General features: G+C 38.6%; 1 protein-coding gene across 20 annotated transcripts in view; it reads right to left on the bottom strand.

Moving 5' to 3' along the window:
* The window catches only part of PARD3 (par-3 family cell polarity regulator), a 451472-nt gene that overhangs the window by 130383 nt on the left and 301319 nt on the right, over positions 1–19770 (bottom strand). For all 20 annotated transcript variants that reach the window (XM_032100143.1, XM_032100149.1, XM_032100079.1 and 17 more), the window contains 2 exons: positions 16155–16382; positions 8637–8853 (listed from right to left, as the gene is read on the bottom strand). In XM_032100143.1, the coding sequence (XP_031956034.1) occupies positions 8637–8853; positions 16155–16382 (445 nt within the window). The remainder of the gene's footprint in view (positions 1–8636; positions 8854–16154; positions 16383–19770) is intronic.

The raw sequence follows: 19770 nt of genomic DNA, 5'->3' as shown, positions 1-19770 counted from the left end.
ACAGACCTGGGAAGAGCTGTATACAGTCACCCAGTTCTGGTATTCCACCCCTGGGAGCTACTACTGATCACTGTCAGAGGCAAAGTACTGGGGTACAGGAATTTCCTGGGTATCATTTAACTCATGTGTGACCAAATTCTTATGCTCTTACATTAAATCCTAAGGAATCAACCAAACATGAGCAGAACTAAAAAGCAAAATTAACTTTCTTCTTTTACAACTGGCTGAACTACAAATGCCTAAGGTTTTACTTGATATATGTACTTTAGGATGAAAAGTATCAGCATTAATACCACACTAATTTTAGATATTTAATAAAAAATAGGTGACATTTGCTGGTGTAGCATGAAATAGCAGAAAGGAAGATTTCTGTCAACTGTTTCTTCCTCAGTTCCACAGAAAATAATCCTCCCGTCTAGTTCAGCGGATCATATAAGACAAGACATTATTACCATATCAGCCAATCATGCTCAGTATCCTAATGGTTGCCAGTCCAAGACAATTTAGAATAAGATGCTTGGAAGCACAACGAAAAGAAACCTCTTTATAGATAAGCTCTTCCTTAACACTTAGCATGTCATGAATGTCATGAGTGGCTCACAGCCTCAAATACAGGCTCAGGTGTGCTAGTTCCTATACTCTTGAGTCCTGTGAGGGCAGCAGTCCCCAAGAGTAATAGCTTATCACAAAGGTCCTTTAAAATTTAAATTTTTTGCATGAAAAACTTATTGTACATCTGCATGTTCTTGATTCATGAGAAGGATAAATACAGTTGATAGATTCACATTTTTTGTACCAGGGATTATTCAGTGTCTCTCATTCCTATCTTACCAAGGACTTTTCACCAGGAGAGTGGTTAAGCATTGGAAGAGGCTGCTGAGAGAGGCTGCTGACTCTCCATCCTTGGAGATACTTGAAACTAAACTGGGCATGACACTCAGCTCATGAAAAGTTGAAGCTGGGCTGCTGTAAGTAGGAGCTGAACCAAGCAGAAAACCTTTCTTGCCCAAATCACTCTAAGAGTGCAGTATTTTCAGTATCTCTTCAGTTCCTTCTATCTTTTTTTTTCTGTCCAGAAGTCATCAACAGATTCAAAATGGGGGAAATACTACTTCTATACCCCACTGTCACCATGTTTCTAATATTTCCTTCTCTCTTACTCTTTCTACAAAACCTGTGTTCCTCTTAGTTTTTCCAGAAATAACAATTTAAAAGCCTAAATAAGGCCTCTGAAAGCTTTATACCTACTGTTTTCCTACTGAATTCAGGGAAACACAGGTGCTTACCAACTATTTCTATGCCGGTGTATTCTATTCCAGAAATCATACACTGGTATATTCCCATTTTGCCATTTTCACTGAAGTGTTGCATAATTATGCCTTTAATAAGTACTTCTTTGCACAACAGTAGGACATGTTAACATCTTAACAGGAGGCATCAGCCTGCCAACACACCACAAATACAGATCATTGCTCCTGGGAAGTGAAATGCAGTAGTAAGTTCGAGCTTTGCCTTTTAGAAAAGGATCAGCTGTCCTCCAGCTGCCAACTTAAGTACCTTACAAAAATATGACTTAACCACCTATGTCATCCCAGATACAAAAATATATTAAGTTACATTCATTTTCTTCTAAGTCAACATTCCTATTCCTGTTTTTAAAAAGGATTTTCAAAGACGGCTCTGCTTTAAAAACATAATCTACAGCATCCACAATGTATACCAATGTACAGGTGCTATCAGTAGTGAATTAAGCCTCCAAAGAACATTTCCAAAAGATAACAAAACAAATGTCATTAACAGAGCTTTTCACCTAACAAATGCTTCATGTCTCAAGACAGTATTTATGATACTTCGTTATGGACTAGCGCATTGCCTGGTTAGTCTTCAATTATTACATGAGGTGGAGGAAAAAATCCTATTTCTATATGAGCTTAAACTGAAATTGACTTTGAATCTCTGAACTGTCAACAAATTCTTCCCTGAAAAGGCTGGCTTTGCAGAGATTACAAAGAAGGTGTCATCCTTGACACTTGCGTTCTATATTCATCCAGCAGGCCTGGAAGAGAAGTGCACAGAACGCCGGGCAGGATGGCGGAGGGCTCAGCTGTCACCCCGCCTGCCTTCCTCACTTGCTTTGCAGGCAAAGACAGTGCTGAAGGTGTCAAAGGTTCTCTATTTAAAGTCGCTGACAAGCAAAGGAAGAACACTGGGAGAATATGTTAGCAGCCACTATGAACTCGTCTCTAGTAACAAGTCATCCTGACACTTACTTCAGGATGTTGGAAACAAGAGCCCTGATTCTATTCAAATTTAAAAAAAAAACCAAAACAACCAAACCCCCATACATTATACCACCATCAGATTTACAAGTTCAAGATTTACTCTGGGAAAATCCAGTGTTAAGAACACATAGAGCAAAGCCCTGCTTTCTGTCAGAGTGACAAACCAGAAAGCCACATACAATTATGTTAATCTCCCACTTCAAATCTCCCTTGCACAATTGCATACCACTGCTTTCTGTGTTTCGTTTAAAAGTCATAGAGTTTACTAACCACTTAATGAAGCTGCATTCCTTAAATCCCTGACAGATTATGTGAACTTGTTTGGTTTAGAGATATAAATTTGCCATTCCACTACCCCCTGCCCCAAATGACATCTTAGTCAAAAGCCGGTGTGCTTGGGGCTGCAGGCAATGAAACACACCTCTCCTCAAAGCTACTGCCTCCATCGAGCAGCAGGAAACAAGAAGGCAAAAAAGTGAACAGAGAAAGGAAGGAGCATGGCTTTCCTTTCCGAAAAAGAAAAGCTATTTCCAGCCAAGCTTATCTCTTTCAGTCCCGTATTTAGTTTTAATTGGAAAAAAAGGAAGTGAAGAATATGAAAATGCTTTGAAAGACACTTGTAAGAGTCCTGGGTAATTGTCTGCATCAAAGATGAAAATTTGCTGCATGGCTGATTTCATTTGAAAGGCTTTTCTGATGCTGTGTGTCCCAGTGGCTGGCTGAAACTTTGAAAATGGATCAGGACAAAGTAGCCCAGAAGAGCACAGAAAAGGTGCATCAACAGTATCCAACTTGCAGGCAGGATGAGGACGGTGTTCCTCCTCTGAAGTGTGAAAGGATATCCTGCCTAGACCCTGCATCTAGGATTATAATTATAGCAGATCATGCATTTTCTAGCCGGTGGCAGAAGGGGAAAAGCAGATGTGGACTTAATGACAGTTGTGCCAGCTGGCTTATAATAGCAGCAGGCAAAAACCAGAGCACAAACGGCCCCAGATTCCATTTACCTGACCAACGACCCAGCTCAGCGTTTCTGATGAAAGTCTCAGCACAAGCACTGCAAGCTGTCGGCAAGCTTCTCATATGAGCATTAGCAAACCCAGGCACAATCCAGTGTGCACACAATGACCTTCCAAATTTGAAATGATGCAGCTGACGGGTGTTTAAGCACTAACCTCCTCCTCCTTTGTGTTCCAAGACTCAAGATTTATGGTGTTTTGTTCCATGAGCACTAAAGAAAAAAAAAATTCTAACTTTCGGAATTCATTCCCGTGTTTTCCTTTAAGTCCATATATCAGTAAATGTCATTCACCAATACAAAGCCCTATTAGTCATGCTTCCACAGAAAATGGCATTATTGCTGCTTCTTAAGCTACTGAATGATAGAAATCAGACCACAGATTTAGTTTTATCAAGTTTGAGGTATTTTCCAGTCCTGCTGATTAGGATATAATTCAACAGTATTTTGCACAACTCTGGCATGTTTTAGTTATTGTGCCTAGTTAAAAGTCTGAAGATTGCTATTAAATGAAAGAGAAAGAAGGCTATTACTAAATCAGTGGTGTAGCCTTTGTGAGTTGCTTTTCATCTCCTCACAGACATTACAATGAGAAAACTTAAATGAAAACCAGAATAGGCAATACAAGGAAGTCATGTAACAAGCAACAGTAATCCATGTAGGTTATTCTCCCAAATGCGTAGTCAGTGGTCTCAGATGGCTAATGTGGTTAAAATGTATAATTCAGAGCTACAAATAGTATGTTTATGAATCTGGACATGTCCAGTGCACCTTGGAAACAGCTGTGTGGGAGAAAAAAATAGCCAGCAGTATATCTGATTTCAGCTAAACAAGGTTGCAAACAGAATTATCTACTTCCTCTCACAGAACTGGAAGATACAACACCGCAAGGCTGCCAGTAATCATTTTAAACGTAATTAAATCTAATTAGGATTAGATTTTAATGGTAATCTGGGGATATTACATTTGCATTGGTTATTCAGTGCATTGATTTGCCCACCTATATGCTACAACACTTAAAATGGGAATTAAGGATCACCTACCATATGTTATGACTTTACATCTCCATCAACATTACAGGCCACATCTTAACATACACAATCTCCAATACAAAAGACATCTATGCACATGATTAATTTTGAGCATACTTTCTTGTTCTGTGAAGTTCAATACCCAATGCTTCTCCATTGAGAAGTCATGTTTATGTGGGACTCAGGTATTAATTCCTAGAGCAGAAAATGTATTTATTTCATATAACATGAAATCCACAGATGCTTCAAATTACATTACATCTACTCCATAAATAACCTCCAAAACCAAAGCAGATATTTCTTGCTTAAGCTCCAGGTTAAGATACAAGTCATATTCCCCATCTTTTGTTCTCATCAGCTGTTTCCTACATAAATCTAAACATACCATAAGAATTTTCAAAGCCATTTTTCTCTGATCATATCAAGGGTCACTTGTTTCAGTAGGCTTGGGTATTTTTATCAGGCAGTGAATGACTGTCCCTAGATATTTTCAACAAGACATGACTAGCTATCTTGGCCTCCCTACTATTCCCTTTCCTGCCCTTGGAAACCCAGAGCTGCTTCTTTCTCCTCATTATTCTCAGCATCTTGGAGGTTCATTTTCTCCTAAAGATGTTATTCCTCAGCATATCCTTTGCTGAGACTGACCACTTGCTGAACATATTTTACTTCACCAGTCCAGTCCCCCATCTAACAATTATATCCAAGCTTGTACACTGGGAAGAAGCATGAATTAAGTGCAGGGACTGTAAGTGATCAGCAGCACCAGAGCAGATGTGTCATTTCATCATCTTCCAAAACCTTCAAATATAACATCTCAAATCTTCCTCTCTCATATCCTGAGGGCATCCACTTTCATAAAAATACTCTGTACATGACAGGGGCAAAAGGAAGGGGAAAAAAGACACCATACACCATTTTTCTCTCTCAGGAGAGGAATGTCAAAGAATCGCACAACACCGAAAACCATTAAATTAATGTACATCTACCAGCACTAATTACAGGCACACTCTTTGAAACTGTGAAGACTCTTCCTTAAGGCAGCACTACAACGGCTTCTTCAACTACTGATTGTTTTTGTCAGGCTAATTTTTATGAAGAAACAAAATCTCTACTTACAAATAAACAAACTCAGACTCAAAATGAGTAAACATATTTCATATTGCATTTGGAGAAGCATACAGATTTTTATCAACTTCTGATGTCAAAACATATATGCACTGAAGGCTTCTCAGCAGTGAAACAAAAAGCTAGCAGAACTTCCTATCAGCTTCCCAAAACCTATTTGGTCAGGTGGCAGTGGCCATCCAGGCACCCTCTAACTGGAGAAGGAGGAACTGCATAGCATCTCACAGGCCACAGGATTTGGTACATGATCCTCTTGAAAGGCTAAAATGAGAATGATCCAACTACTCAGATAAAACAAACACATTCAGGTGTAAGCAAAGCACTGCAGCACCTGCCTCTCCTCCAACAGACCAATATTTCTGCTCAACACTTTTCTAGGCTAACTGCTGTCCTATTTTCATCTGTGAAGAGACTTCTCAGCCAAATTACATAATTAAATAATCTGTTGTGCCCTGAAATGTCAATTTGAAAAAAGAAATACACACATGCTCACACAGGTTTATTTCAGTTAGAAGGGTGAACTTCCAACCTGTCCACAGCCCAATGTCGGCAGAGGTCCTCAGGAAATAATGGGAGCTGTGTGGGTCAGAGTCACACAGTTTTGTAGTTTTCAGTTTGCAGTTCTCCTCCAAGGTTATGTCAATCCTCTTTACTATGCTTGATACAAGCAGTAAAACAATGGAGATGTTTAGAAGATTTACTTATGATTTTAACTTCTTTTCTGAATCATCCAGGGATTTCTTGGAAATGATGACTAGATACTGAAGGATAAAGGTAACACAGGGTTCTCTAGTGAGACTTTCCATCTCACAGCAGAGTTTAATGAAGATTCCAGTGACAAATCCTAAGATTTCAACTGAATGCAAGGAGACTTATTTTCATACATCACACAGACTCTACTTTATGAGCTGCCAGTTTGCATATAGGCAACTAAAAGCCCTTTGGCTAAATACAGACATTGGAATAAAGTGTCAGTTAATAGCAATTTCATCCCACAAGTGTTTTTGCCCATACAGCCTAATGAAGAAAGATTGTTTTAAGATTAAAGCACTGAAAAGGAAGAAAAAAGTGAAAAAGGGGAAAAGAAAAAGAATGACAAAGAAATCACAATGTTGCACGGAACTAAAACATCCAATTACGCTTTGATCCTGGTTTGAATTTTAAATGTTACTGTCATCATTATTTTCTATCACACAACTTCTTTCAGTGATTACTTGATATCTATGATATATGTCAAATGTACAGAAAAACAAAGTGTGTTATAGGTAGAAGTAGTAGCTTATCTTGCAGACATTACAAAGCCCATCTCTCAAACATTATTGAGAAGCCTGTCAACAAAGCAAATCAAGCACCAAATGGAAATGAGGCATAATGCTTAATTCTCTCAATCAGCATTTTCTTGCTTGCCAGGAACACCTCTCTTGTGTGGGCTGACAAGGTGCAAGCTTATTTACAGATTCAGGAGGAGTCAGCTATATCCAGATAGCACTGCTCTCACATTAATTAAGTGGAGACTGAAAAGTAAAGTTCACCCAGAAATGGTAGTGAGGGAAAAAAACCTCAAGAAAATGTTGACTGTTATGAAGAGCAAACAACAAAGCCTTGGATCACCCTATTAGTCAAATTAGTTTTGTTTCCAGATTAGAGATTTCAGAAGTGCTATATCAAGAATACAGAAAAGGTTACATTGTCTGGACAACGGAGCTGCCTAAGATTTCTAGATGCTGTAAACACTTTTTGACTGAACTCACAAGACAACACTCAAGGTATCCAATACACTACCACTTAGAGCCCATAGAATTTATCACGAATATTGTGCCTCAATTTTACCTGCCATTTCTGCTGTATAAAAAGGATGGAGTGTAGAAAAGAATCAGTCAGCATTTCACACCTCCTGCCTTCCACACTCTCCCAGAGTGGGGTGCAATGCTCTGCTCCAGGCTTGAATTGAGGCAGGCAAATGTCCAGAAGATGAGGGCATCCCCATGGGTCTCACAGGGTCCAGGCTGAAGGACTCTCTTCCTACCTGACATGTGGGACCATTTCCTATGACCCTCTGGTGTTCTATGGCACACACTGTCTAACAGGCTGGTATTATTTAATGTTTTCTTAAAGCAGCTTTCAAACTTTCAAAACAGTATTTTCTAACTAACTACTTTTTTTTTCCTTAATTAACCAGTTTTTCTACTTACTACTCTTGTAATATGATTCTTAGTCACAGAACAATTCTCAAGAACGTGTGCAGTTACAACACAAGTTCAACTAATATTTGATAGGATAAAGAAAGTAATGGGATGAAAGTTAAATGAAGCTCTCCTTACACGCTTTCAGAGCAGAATCATTAATAAATATTTAAAATAATACTGGTACCTCACTTTAAATAACAAAACAAACACTGCCTTAATATTGATTTTTCTTTGAAATATATTTATTTACTCTAGCTAGCTAAAAGAAGGACTGATTTTCTTGCTCTCTCACCTCTTCCCACAAGTGATCAAAGATGTTTGTCATGTTTCAACATTTACCCACAACAGCAGGGTGTACCTCAGCAGTCTGCTCCTTTCAGATCACTTATGTCTGCTGGAGAGATGACTGCTTTAAAAAGAACTCAGAGTTTGGTAAAAATCAAGTCTTTCACTGACCCATTCTCTATGGGTTCTCAGAGCACACAACCTTACTTAGATCCAGTTTTCCTTGAGAAAAGCATGCTGTTTTTCAATCTCAAACTGATTAATCTCTTTCACATCATGCCTCCATGATACCAATAGTCTTAATAGCAAAGCAAAGAAAACCATTCATTTACCAACACATAAGCTTTGGGTACAGTAATAAAGAAGAAAAATAAAACAAAATCCCAATTGTTTTGACTTGTCAAAGGATATGTGCATGACTTAGACATCACAAAAAACTGTTTCCAAAACCAAGCAGTCCGTGTCTTAAAACTACTTTCTCCTTTGCCTTTCCTTTCCTTTGGCCTGCCAGCCATCTCCTCGTCTTCCATTCTGAGCTGCTTCCCTTCCATGACACCACCCATGGGCTCAAAAATTGAGAGATCAGCCTATATACATCAGGTATGGATTTGCATAGTAAAATATAGCTTCAGCAAGAATTCACAATATAATGAATAATTAGAAAAAGTTCTTTTTATAATTCTACATTTGATTGCAAAGTACCTACCTGAACATGTCTCCTAAGCCTTTCAGCATTCCTTTCTTTGCCTTAATTTTATCCTTCTCTTTATCTCGATCTTTCTTCTTTTCCTTTCCAGTTTTTTTTCTGTCACCTTTATCTTGGCTTCCATTCATGTGTCTCTCTAATGAGTGGGATGGCTGGTCACTTGCTGTGGACACAGATTCTCTACCAGATCTTGAGCTCTCCTCTGTGTCTTCCTCCACTGAAAGCACATATTAAGAAACATCACTTACATAAGAACAAAGAACAAGGGCAGACTTTTTGGTATATTTCACAATGTATTTTGAAGCAGGATATATGCAAAACCACAAAAAACTCTTTTTCTTTTTTTTTTTTTTAATCAGTATCTGCTCACATAGGGTTTTCCAAGAGTGTTCATTAGAACTATTAAACTCATAAAAGCAAGGAATTCACCTTTGCAGACCATTCTGCAAAACACAATTCATACTTTATGGGTACTCTGGATAATGTATGGATTAATAAAGAGGATTAGCAAAGTGATGTTAATTGGCCCATTTTGTTTCAGTATCTAAATCAGTTGAGGAGAGATTTAGAAATAACTGCAAGAAGAAACAACAGCAGTGCAGCATGCCTTGTCCATAAATTCTTAGTAATATTCTCATAAAAACATGAAAGTCATTAGGGAGTGTTAACCCTCAACACAAGCCATAATAGACTTTTTCTTCTTCTGCAAGTAATGTAATAGTTTTGTTATGCTTCTTCATTTCCTGGAGCCATTTGGAATACATCATGCATTATGATTGTTATTTTTGGGGTTATTCTTGGTTGATATGGGGCAGCCTGGGAGGTTCAGGTGGGGAGATTTCATCCAGTGAAACAAGTAAAATCCTTTAAGGGCAGATAACATGTTCCTTCTCTGTTTCTAATCCAAGATCAGGAGTCCTAAAGTACACCCAAGGTTAGATTTAACAGACGACACGTATTTCAGAAAGTTTGAAAGAAAAACGACTAAAAGAAAAAAATCCACTGAAAACCTGAAAACTGCTTCAGTAGTTTAGTAAGAAAGAAATAAAACACTTCAAGCTGGTAGGTCAGAATCCTGCACTGCATGGCTAGTGAAGCTGTGACTTTTTATGAGCTCTAACATTTTATATCAACACATTTAAGTAAGGGCTCCAACCATCTCCCAGCTTTCCAACAGACTGCTCAAAGCAGCAATTAGGATCACAGATGCATACTTAGTATTGCCTCCTGTAGTTCCAATGAATACAAAGGCTCCAAACAACTTTTGGCAGTAGAATTTGAAAAATACAGTCTTGCTTTATATATACAGAGTCTATAGAAAAGAAAAAAAAAGCTTTTGTACTCAAGAAGATTTGGAAATCATCATGGCTTTTAGAAGGAAAAACAATGGGTTTTTAGTTTTACCTATGTTTACTACTTCTTAGTATTCTGCTAATATTGCTCAAGACCTCAGCAGCTCTTCTACAGCCAATAGAAGAGTATAATTCTTTAGAAATTTCTCATAGACTACTGTAGAATATAAACTTGCTTCTCTTAGTCATCATTCATCTTCACCTTACAAGTAAATCATTGAACCTGAAAAGTCTACAAATCACTGACTGAAAGCCATTCAATATCATCTCTTCTCTCTCTCAGACACTTGCTTGCAAAATACTCTTTATTCATTAACATTACAATCCATAAACCTGTCCAATAGACTTTGTACCTATTCACCAAGCATCAAGTTTTCTATAAATATTCTCCAGCCCTGGATGATGACATAAACATATTTCAAGAAAAATATATCATGTCAGATACATCTCAGTATTAATAACTATTTTTGAATCTTAACTAGTACTCTGAACTACAAACCACCAAGAAAATACTAAAAAAAAAAAAGAAAAAAAGAAGGAAAACAGAGGCCAGGCCTTGGCATTTAATTCACGACTGCTTTGAGTAAAGCAGATGATACACCTTCTCAACTGCAGACACAGTTTTAATATTCATGTAGTTGTATTTTAGGAAACTAATAGGTCCTACACGTGCCTCTGTACTAGCTGTTCTTGTATTTTTTTTGGTCACAGCATTTCTTAATCAGTGTCTGCAATGATATTTAGTTATTATTAAAAGAATTGTGGAAAAACACTTTGGAATAGAGATGTTAATTTTTTACATGTTAATTTATAGCTACAATCTGTTCCAACTAGACATTTAAAAGATTGTACTTGCAAACGAATATAATTAGTAAAAAAAAAAAGTGTATGAAATTTCTGACAAATTTTGAAGTCAACTACTGCTAGAATTTGGAAGATGAATCAGTTTTGACCTATGTTTGTTCATACTCATGCAACAATACATTAAATAAATCATAAGTATGTATTGTTTCCTGTGCTATGCTGCGTTGCAGAACAACTTGTCATAACAGTGCTGTGCTTCAGGAAGGGTACTCCCCAATTTGGTGCTCCTGCTGAGACTCTCCAAAACACATGCTGCTCGATCACTCCCCCTCCCTCCCCCTTCCCCCTGCAGCAGGATGGAGAGGACAGCTGGAGGCACAAAAGGTAAGGATCATGGGTTGAGATGAGAACAATTTACTGGAAACAGCAATGAGGTAAGCAAACCAACTCCCGTGGTGCCATCCAACTAGCACGCTGTCCCACACCGGGCAATCTTCTGCCTGCTCCGAACCGATCGCGGCGCAGGAGGGCAGGGAAGCACCCGCTGGGGTTTGCCTTGCCCACCGATGGCACAGGTGGGTGAAGGAGGTAGGAAAGAAGCGGAGGGACTTCTTCATGAGGGGAGGGGGTTCATTGGAGAGAAAAACCCACAGAGAAAGCCAAAGAAACGTGGCTTGCAGGGGGTCTTGTACCCCCACAATATGGGTGTGGAAAACATAGGGTAACCAATGGAACATCAGCCAGGGGGTGTTACCAAGGCGGGGAGAAGGAATCAGAGCAAATGGGAGAAGGGGTAGGCGAGGAGGAATAACGAGGACCAATTAACTACTGAGGAACATAGAACTCTCTGGAAAGACAACCCAATATGAGAAATGAGGGGAGGGGAGGGCTGCAGCCAATGGTAAGGCACGGATTTATATATTTTTCACAGCCTGTTGAATGCTCGAGGCCTTTGGGCTGTGAAAGCATCAAACCAATGGACCTTTTGGTCCACTTGATTTGGCTGATCATGGCTCACTGCAACAACCAACAGTAACAGCAACACTACTAATAAAAGAGCACACAAGGAAAGAATGATTGGCACGCAAGTTCTCACCCCCAACAACACCCAACCGCTACCTCCACCACCCTACAGGACCTGGCAGGGACCCCTGGAAAATGATGTGAAGTGGTATGGAATAGCCTCTGGGTCCTGGCCATGCCGCCTCCTGGCTACTGCAAAAGTCCAGAACCAGGACACAAAGCTTTCACTTATTACTTATTTTGCACATTCTATGAAGAACGTTGTCTCCTTTCTTCATTTGTGCTGCAATTAATATTGTCTATCGTACACAGTTTGCTTGCAATTAACTCAGTAGCTTAGACTGAGGCCTGTGAACTGGGATGCCTGTTCTCCTGCAGTCAACACTGAACTCTCTACTGGACTCAATAGATTTCCAGTTTTCTTAAAAGCACCCAACATGAAGAAGCTTGTTTCACTTTTATGCAGCACAGTCATCCTGCAATTAACATACACATAATTACTAGTGTTTAGAACAAATGCAAATGCTGCTCAATTAAAATTCAAACCCAGGCTACAAATGAAACTTCTAATTTTTGTTATGTTGCAGTAATGACATTAGGTTACTGCGAAACACAGGATGTATTTGTTTTGGTGCTGTTATTTCCTTTTTTTCCTGCAACCTCCTGCCTCCCCATTCAGGATGTTGAAGCCAAAAAATTAAATTGGAGTATACTTTAAACATCAATTAAACTGAACACTAGTGTCATTTCATGAACCACACTGTGCTACGGAGAACTACACAAACAGGTATTATGAAGCTATTCTCCTAATTAGCCTATAAAATGGAAAAGATGCACATGAGGAATCAAAGCTACTTAATGTGAAACTATTTTGCCACTAAGCTTCTAGGCCTCTTATTGTGATATTTAATACAGTCCTAGATTCCTGCAATTAAGATTCAGCAAAAGATTAGAAAGCTTTGTCGATCTCTCCCAATCAAAATGCCTTGTTCTTCTTCATGACACTAAAGATAAACATTTTGCTTCTAGTCAGCTATTTCGAGTATTAATGAAAAAACAAAAACAAAAAACAAACAAACAAAACAAACAAAAAAAAAAAAAAGAAAAAAAAAAAGAAATAAAAAGAAAAAATAAACCAGGAAAAATTATCTGTAAAAGCTGAACACCCACACCTCTTTCCACAAATGTTCCTTCTTTACAGCCATTAAAACTCACACACATCTTCTCAAATACTTAAAATGTTACCTCAGAACCAGTCAGTGCCATCTGAGTTTAATCCAACATTTAGTAATTTAATAGCACGTTGTTCCAAGGACATTTAGAAGAGTCAGCCCCTTTATCACATATGCTACCTATATTTTTTATGGCTTTTGTATATGGAATGATGACATGTTAGGAATTCCTCTATACAATATTTTGCAGTGCTATTATTTGTCTGGAAGACAAACACTTCTAGCACTGAAAAACTTGGAGAAAGGCAAAAAATTTCAAGGAAGACAAATGGATCCAACCTCAAGGGCATCAGCAAACTGACCACCAGCATGTTTGCCTGGGTTTTATAATGAGAGAAAGCCACATTCTAATTTCAAACAATTATGGAATAATTAAATACAATTTTTAAAACCTTAGGCAATGTCGTTATGGCAGCAGTGAGGCATTAGTTATGTTAGGACCAGATTGTTAAACTCCTACATATTCGTATGTGCCCAAACTTTGTCCAGCTGAAGACACCATTTGGTAAGTTCTCTGGAACCTAAGGCCATATAGAATTTACACAAAGTGGAGCAGACTGCAGTGCTTTGAGTTTTAATGTAGATTCAGACAGGTTTTCAGCAAGACAGGCAACACAGGGCTGGGACAGCTCTTAAGCTCCCACAGTCACCATGAGAAGCAAAAGTCCTCAAGGACTGAATTCTGTCCAATCAACTTATATTTGCTTTGCTACTCATCTGCTTCTGTGAACCTGGCACTTCAAATTTCTGGAATACTTGTTAGATGTTTCATCACTATGTGTGGAAGCTATTAGAACACAACTCAACAGAATGCATAGTTCTACACGTATAGCTTGGTCACACTTTGTTCAGCCCTTCTTTACCATGTGGGAACTGACAATAGCCTTGCTCTTGTTCTCTCATGGCATGAGATGGATCTTGGTTTACTGGTGCAAGACAACTTCATCCAAACAGAGATGAGGTCAAAGACTCACCCCATGACATTCTGATTTCAGCCAGAAGGCTTTGTCTGGTTCCTGCTTGTGCTGGTTTTGGCTGGCGTAGGGTTATTTTTCTTCACAGTGGCTGGCATGGGGCTGTGTTTTGGATTTGTGCTGAACACTGGGTTGACAACATAGAAATGGTTTTTGTTATTGCTGAGCAAGGCTTACACACAGACAAGGGATTTTCTGCCTTTTTTTGTACCAGCCACGGTGGTGAGGAAGTTGAGGATGTATGGGAGGTTGGGAGGAGACACAGCCAGGACAGGTGATCCCAACTGATCAAAGGGATATTCCAGACCACAGGCATCATGCTCAATATATTAAGTTGGGGGTGGAAGGAGGAAGTGGGGGACATTTGGAGTGATGGTGTTTGTCTTCCCAAGTAACAGTTACACATGATGGGCCCAGTTCTCCTGGGGATGGCTGAACACCTGCCCACCCATGGGTAGCAGTGAATTAATTCTTTGTTTTGCTTTGCTTGTGTGTATGCCTCTTGCTTTCCCTATGAAGCTGCCTATATCTCAATCCATGAGTTTTCCAGCAAAATTTTACCCTTCCAATTCTTTCCCCAGTCCCACTGGTGGGGGAGTGAGCAAGTGGCTGCCTGCTGCAGGGGTTAAGTCGCAACACCACTGCTCCAACATGAAGGATTCCGAAGGGCTCCAAATACTTCCTTGCTACTCTCTATGCATTGCATCAACAAGCTCAAAACCCCTTATCAGAATCTCATAAACCTATACTCACCTTGAAAGTGCTTCATGACAACAGTTTTGCTATATTTTTGATCAATTGAAGTTAAACCATCTGTAACTTCTGGATAAACCTTGGATATCTGAAGTCTCAAAACAGGATATTACTATCAGTGGGCTCACACCAAACAAGGCCTTCTGTAAAACCATGGTCTTATGTCCCAAAAAGACCACAGGCCTGCAGTTGGTAAGAATGAGCAGGATCATTACACATATTCTCATACCTATTTTTCTACTGGCCAGAAATAGATTGACAGACAGCAGCACCACACCAGAATTTAGCCTCACTGCTGTGTGAAATTGTTAGATGCTGGAAAAACAAAGCAGAAAAGTGAATGGCAAAATGACCTCCCTTTCAGCCTCAGAACACTTTTAGAAAGAGGCAGGTAATTTAAAAAAAAAAAAAAAGACAGGAGTTTTTAAAAAAAAAATAAAAGAGTGACTACAGAAGTAACTTATAAAAGAGTATTAGGGAATGATGTTTATGAAACAGAATTTCTGAAACTAAAAAACTTTAAGAAGAGAAGAGAGTGAAAAATTCCTTTTCAAGCCTTCATTATGCATTCAGGCTAAATACTTTACTACTTCAACCTTCCCATCATCTTCATTCATAAACTTCTAACTAGCTGCAGGTTGATTAAAAAAAAATTCTGCTGGTGTGTGACAAGTTGAAAGTAGTACAACATGAAGGTTAAAAATTCAATGATTTTAATACAACCCCTGACTGAGGTAATTTACCATTCATACTATTTTCATTCAATATGAGTTGTCATTTTACCAGCCCATTCTTACATAGTTCAATAATGATAAGGTTAGCTTTGAAGTGATTCTTTTATGTTAATGACATTCTCCACATGTTGGGTCATACTTCGGGTTAAAGAACTGAAAATGTAAATGAATGCCCATTAGGGTGGGTAATAGCCGATCATTAACTTTACATTTTATTAGATCTGCCAGCCTCACTCACTCTAATTAAAGGATAGTGATTTCTTTTTGTCCCCCCAACATTACAAATGTATTTTTTCAAAGTTAGATGCATATATTTTTGTAACATAAATTTAGTGGGTTTGTCTTTCTGCCTAAATTTTTTTCTCTAGTTTACATTAGTACATTAATTAGCCATCTTACAGAAAATTTTCACAGTAATTTAAGTAAACACATTCCCAATAATCTTATTCTCTTATTTTAGAAAGGAAAAAAGCTGCAGAGTGTGGCAATCTGTTAAAGCAAATGAAGTGAAAAAGCCTAAAAAATATTGAATAAGTTAGTTCTATTCTTTTAAAATTCTAAAATTACGTTCTACTACTTTAATCACTTTCTAATAGAATTAACCTATGCTATTAACATTCATTATGTAAAACAATAGTTTACTTACAAGTTTCCATGCCTTCATCATCATCATCTGCTACAGGTTTATCATATGATTTGTCTATGGCAGCTCTGAAGCTTTCGTTGCAGCCTCGTCCTCGGATAATTCGTGGGCGTGGGCGGTGGAAAGGAATGTCACCATTCAGAGTCACCTCAGCAACGGCTGTCTGCAGGCTTTCCAACGAGCTGGATTTCTTCAGACCTAATGAAGGCCCCACATCTCTGGTTGGGGAACCTTAGTGATTTAAGGGGGGGAAAAAAGTAATTAGAATTAGTATTGAGAACAGCATGCTTGATTATGCATATCCATCCTGAAAGTCTTTGGGGACACACTTAACATTATTCACATCATCTCTCAATAATCTGTAGGGAATTCTCCACAGATTTGTTGGTCTCAGAAGCAAATGAGTATGTCAAGTCACAGTCAACGAAACCGACAATGTTAGCAATGTCTGGCTTTTCAAATCAGTGAAGAGAGACCAACATCCATTACTATTATTTTACACTATTTAAATGATAAAGAAATCATGGGGCTTTAAAAACTTAGCTCATAAAACCAGCACAGATCCACATCTAATGGCATCTAACAAAACTATTAACTATTATTGGTTTGAGCAGAAAATTTCATCTGTACTAGCAACTGATGAACAGAGAGCAGATTTACAGGCATGAGTCCTACTGTGTTTAGAGTAACAGTCTTGCAAAGTAGTCTGACCTCTGGCTTCAAGGAACATGCTGTTTGTTTGAGTTTTAAAGACTTGCATCAAATTGCTAACAATTTCATAATTAAATGCTTCTGAGAAGTATCGGCTGACTTGCTCAGATTTTGTGAAATTGCTTAACAATAATCCGTGCAAAGGACCCAATAAAATGGGCAATACCAGTTACCCAGTTGGAAAATAAACACACTCCTGGCAGTCATGAGGAGTGACTGTTTGGGCACTACTACAGCTGGGGCTGAGGGCAGCTCTTGTCACTGCAGCATGTCCAGAGGTGTGCCAAGGAAGCCCCAGGCAGTGTTTCGCAAAAGCCTTTCTCCAACTGGACTTTCCTTCACAGGTTTGTGGACTAAATGTAGAGCCTTTGATCTTAGATACACATTCACATTGCAAGTCACCTCACAATTGCACAATTAGGTCTCATACTAAAGTTAAAACTGGGAAGAATCTTTCAGGGGGAAAAAAAATCACTACATTTATTTGAAGTGATCTTATTCAAAAGTGCAAGTACAGTCTTAGCTAGATTTTCCATGGGACTGGAAAGCAAGATGAGGTGGGACAATATCATCACGGCTACATTTCCTGAAATTATGAGACTAGAGCCCTCACCTATAATATGAAATTCTCACTTTTTCTCTACCCAAAGCGAACACAAAACAGAATTTTTGTGGCACCACAGCAGTCCCAGGTGGTGGGCCGTTACCCACTTTACATCAGTATCCTTATCTGACAAATAAATTTCACAGCCAGCTACCACTGAGAGCTAGAGCCAAGGCCTGAATCCCCAGGAATACCAAACCTATGAACAGTGCATTAGTAAGCACAGGTGTGAATAAAGGTGTAATAAAGGAAAATTACCTCTTTTAAGTGTTTATCTCAGAATAATATGAAGTTCTGAAGATAATCCCTATTCTGGTAGATATTAGGTTAGAGAGGAGAGACAGCATCTGTCACTGCTCTTTATGTGAGGTATGTAAAGTTACCTTAAACTGGGGAAATCTGCTACTACTGCACTACTAAAACTATTTAGTATGAGTTGGGGAGGAAAGGGCGTTGTGTGTCCCACAGAAGAGATGCTGAATAGCAGCATGGCAAGTTTTCTCCATGTCATTTGTTACCTTGGTATGAGATGGAGCAATGCAGTGAATGCTTTCACTTTCTATTCAGCTATTGAAAGTCTGAGCAATTACATTAAACTGAAATCCCTCAGATCAAATAAATTCAAACAGCAGCTATCAAAGCATTCCCCTTCAGCTGCCCTACTGATAAGACTAATTTGTGAACAGAAACAAACCAAAAATCTTCCCTCACAGGTCTACACAACTCCTACAGTTTGGTTCCCCCAGCAGTCCACAGTCCTGTTGCTTGGACCCTTGGTCAGAAATTAATGCACCTCTACAAATGAGAAATTTTATCTTCATGAACTCCCTCCTCCTAGAAGAAGCCACCCTCTCACACACAGTGTGTACTTGTTGGAGGGCTGAGGCTCATGAGCATGGTGGGGGCAGAGCACAGGGCCAGCTGGGACCAGGGAGGGTTGGTGGCTTCCCAGCTGTGCAAACAAGCTGCAGTCTGGAATCACCAAACTTCTGAACATGGGCCGAAGTCTAAAGCGAAGGTTTTACATGACATTCTCTCTGCCAAGTAAAAGCACTCCAATGAAGACAGTGCCCTTTAAAACTGTCCACTTTCTAGTCCATGTTAAAATCTGCTATTCCTCCACTAATGCCTGCAGTACAAAAGAAATGAGACTTCATTTTGCTTTTTACTTTTCAAGATTGTATTTTTTTTTAATTGTCTATGAAACAGAAAAAAAATGAATGCAACATTTTGGAGGAAAAAAAAAGAGGAAATGGGACAATCATATATAAACCAGCTGTTTGACAGCTCCAATTTCATATACAAAAGGAACGGGTGTCCTCTTACATGGCAACTTACTGTAAACTTCCTTATTCCACATTCTGCTTTGCAACCTTCCAAATGAAATGCTCATATATCTTTTCATAATTTTGTAATGAATGGCTCTTTCTGTAAACAGTAATTATAAAGACGGCATTTATGTGCCCATTTGTGTTCATAAAGAACATTAAAAAAAGTTCCATTTCCTGACACCCAATACAGACCATTGTGAGAACTGTATTTATGTAAGTTGTGTTTTCCCAAAGGATATCCCATCTGGGATATGACCTAATGTTGAGTATTGTAAAACTAATAATGGATTACAGAAATGATAAGAATATTTATTGAACTTGGGTGGCCATGAACACAAATGTGAACAGGTTGCAGAATCTGAAATGGGGCAATCTCCTTTCACAAGCAATTTAAGCAGTGTGATCATAAAGCTATGCATATTTTAATACCTTCACTATCTTCTATGGCTACTTCATAGCAAGTCTACTATTCTCAAAATATACAGTTAGGTGTCCCTGTAAACTGAGTGTGTTAAGAATTTATTAATAGAATTCACCAGCCAGAAAGTGAGTTGTTTACTTATAGCCTGGTAAAAAACAGCAAACTTTCTTTAAAATGGATTCTGTTTAAAATTTATGAGTCACATCAAAACGCTGTTTTCTAAATACAAAAATGTCAGCATTTTCTTCCAGCCTTTACAGCACTGGCGGTAATCATCAGAAGCGTTATCTCCTCAGAATGAGTTCTACTTCTATTTTGACACCAGAATTTAAAGTAGAAAAAAAAAGGAGAGGAAAAGACACATCTACCTAAAGCATATTTATATGACTAAGGATGAAAGGGATTCTTCTATCATTTTTAAAATTTGAAGTTTATCAAAATCTCCCTTTCCAATGATTTTCTTAACAAATATCCTTTGAGGTAGATTCATCCCTCTGTACCCCAGCAGTCCTCCTGCCGTGACCCCCACCATCCTCCTCACATGCTCAGCAC

The sequence above is a fragment of the Corvus moneduloides genome, chromosome 1, assembly GCF_009650955.1.
Source record: "Corvus moneduloides isolate bCorMon1 chromosome 1, bCorMon1.pri, whole genome shotgun sequence".
Lineage (NCBI taxonomy): Eukaryota > Metazoa > Chordata > Aves > Passeriformes > Corvidae > Corvus > Corvus moneduloides.
This window is presented reverse-complemented; position numbering and strand designations above follow the sequence as displayed.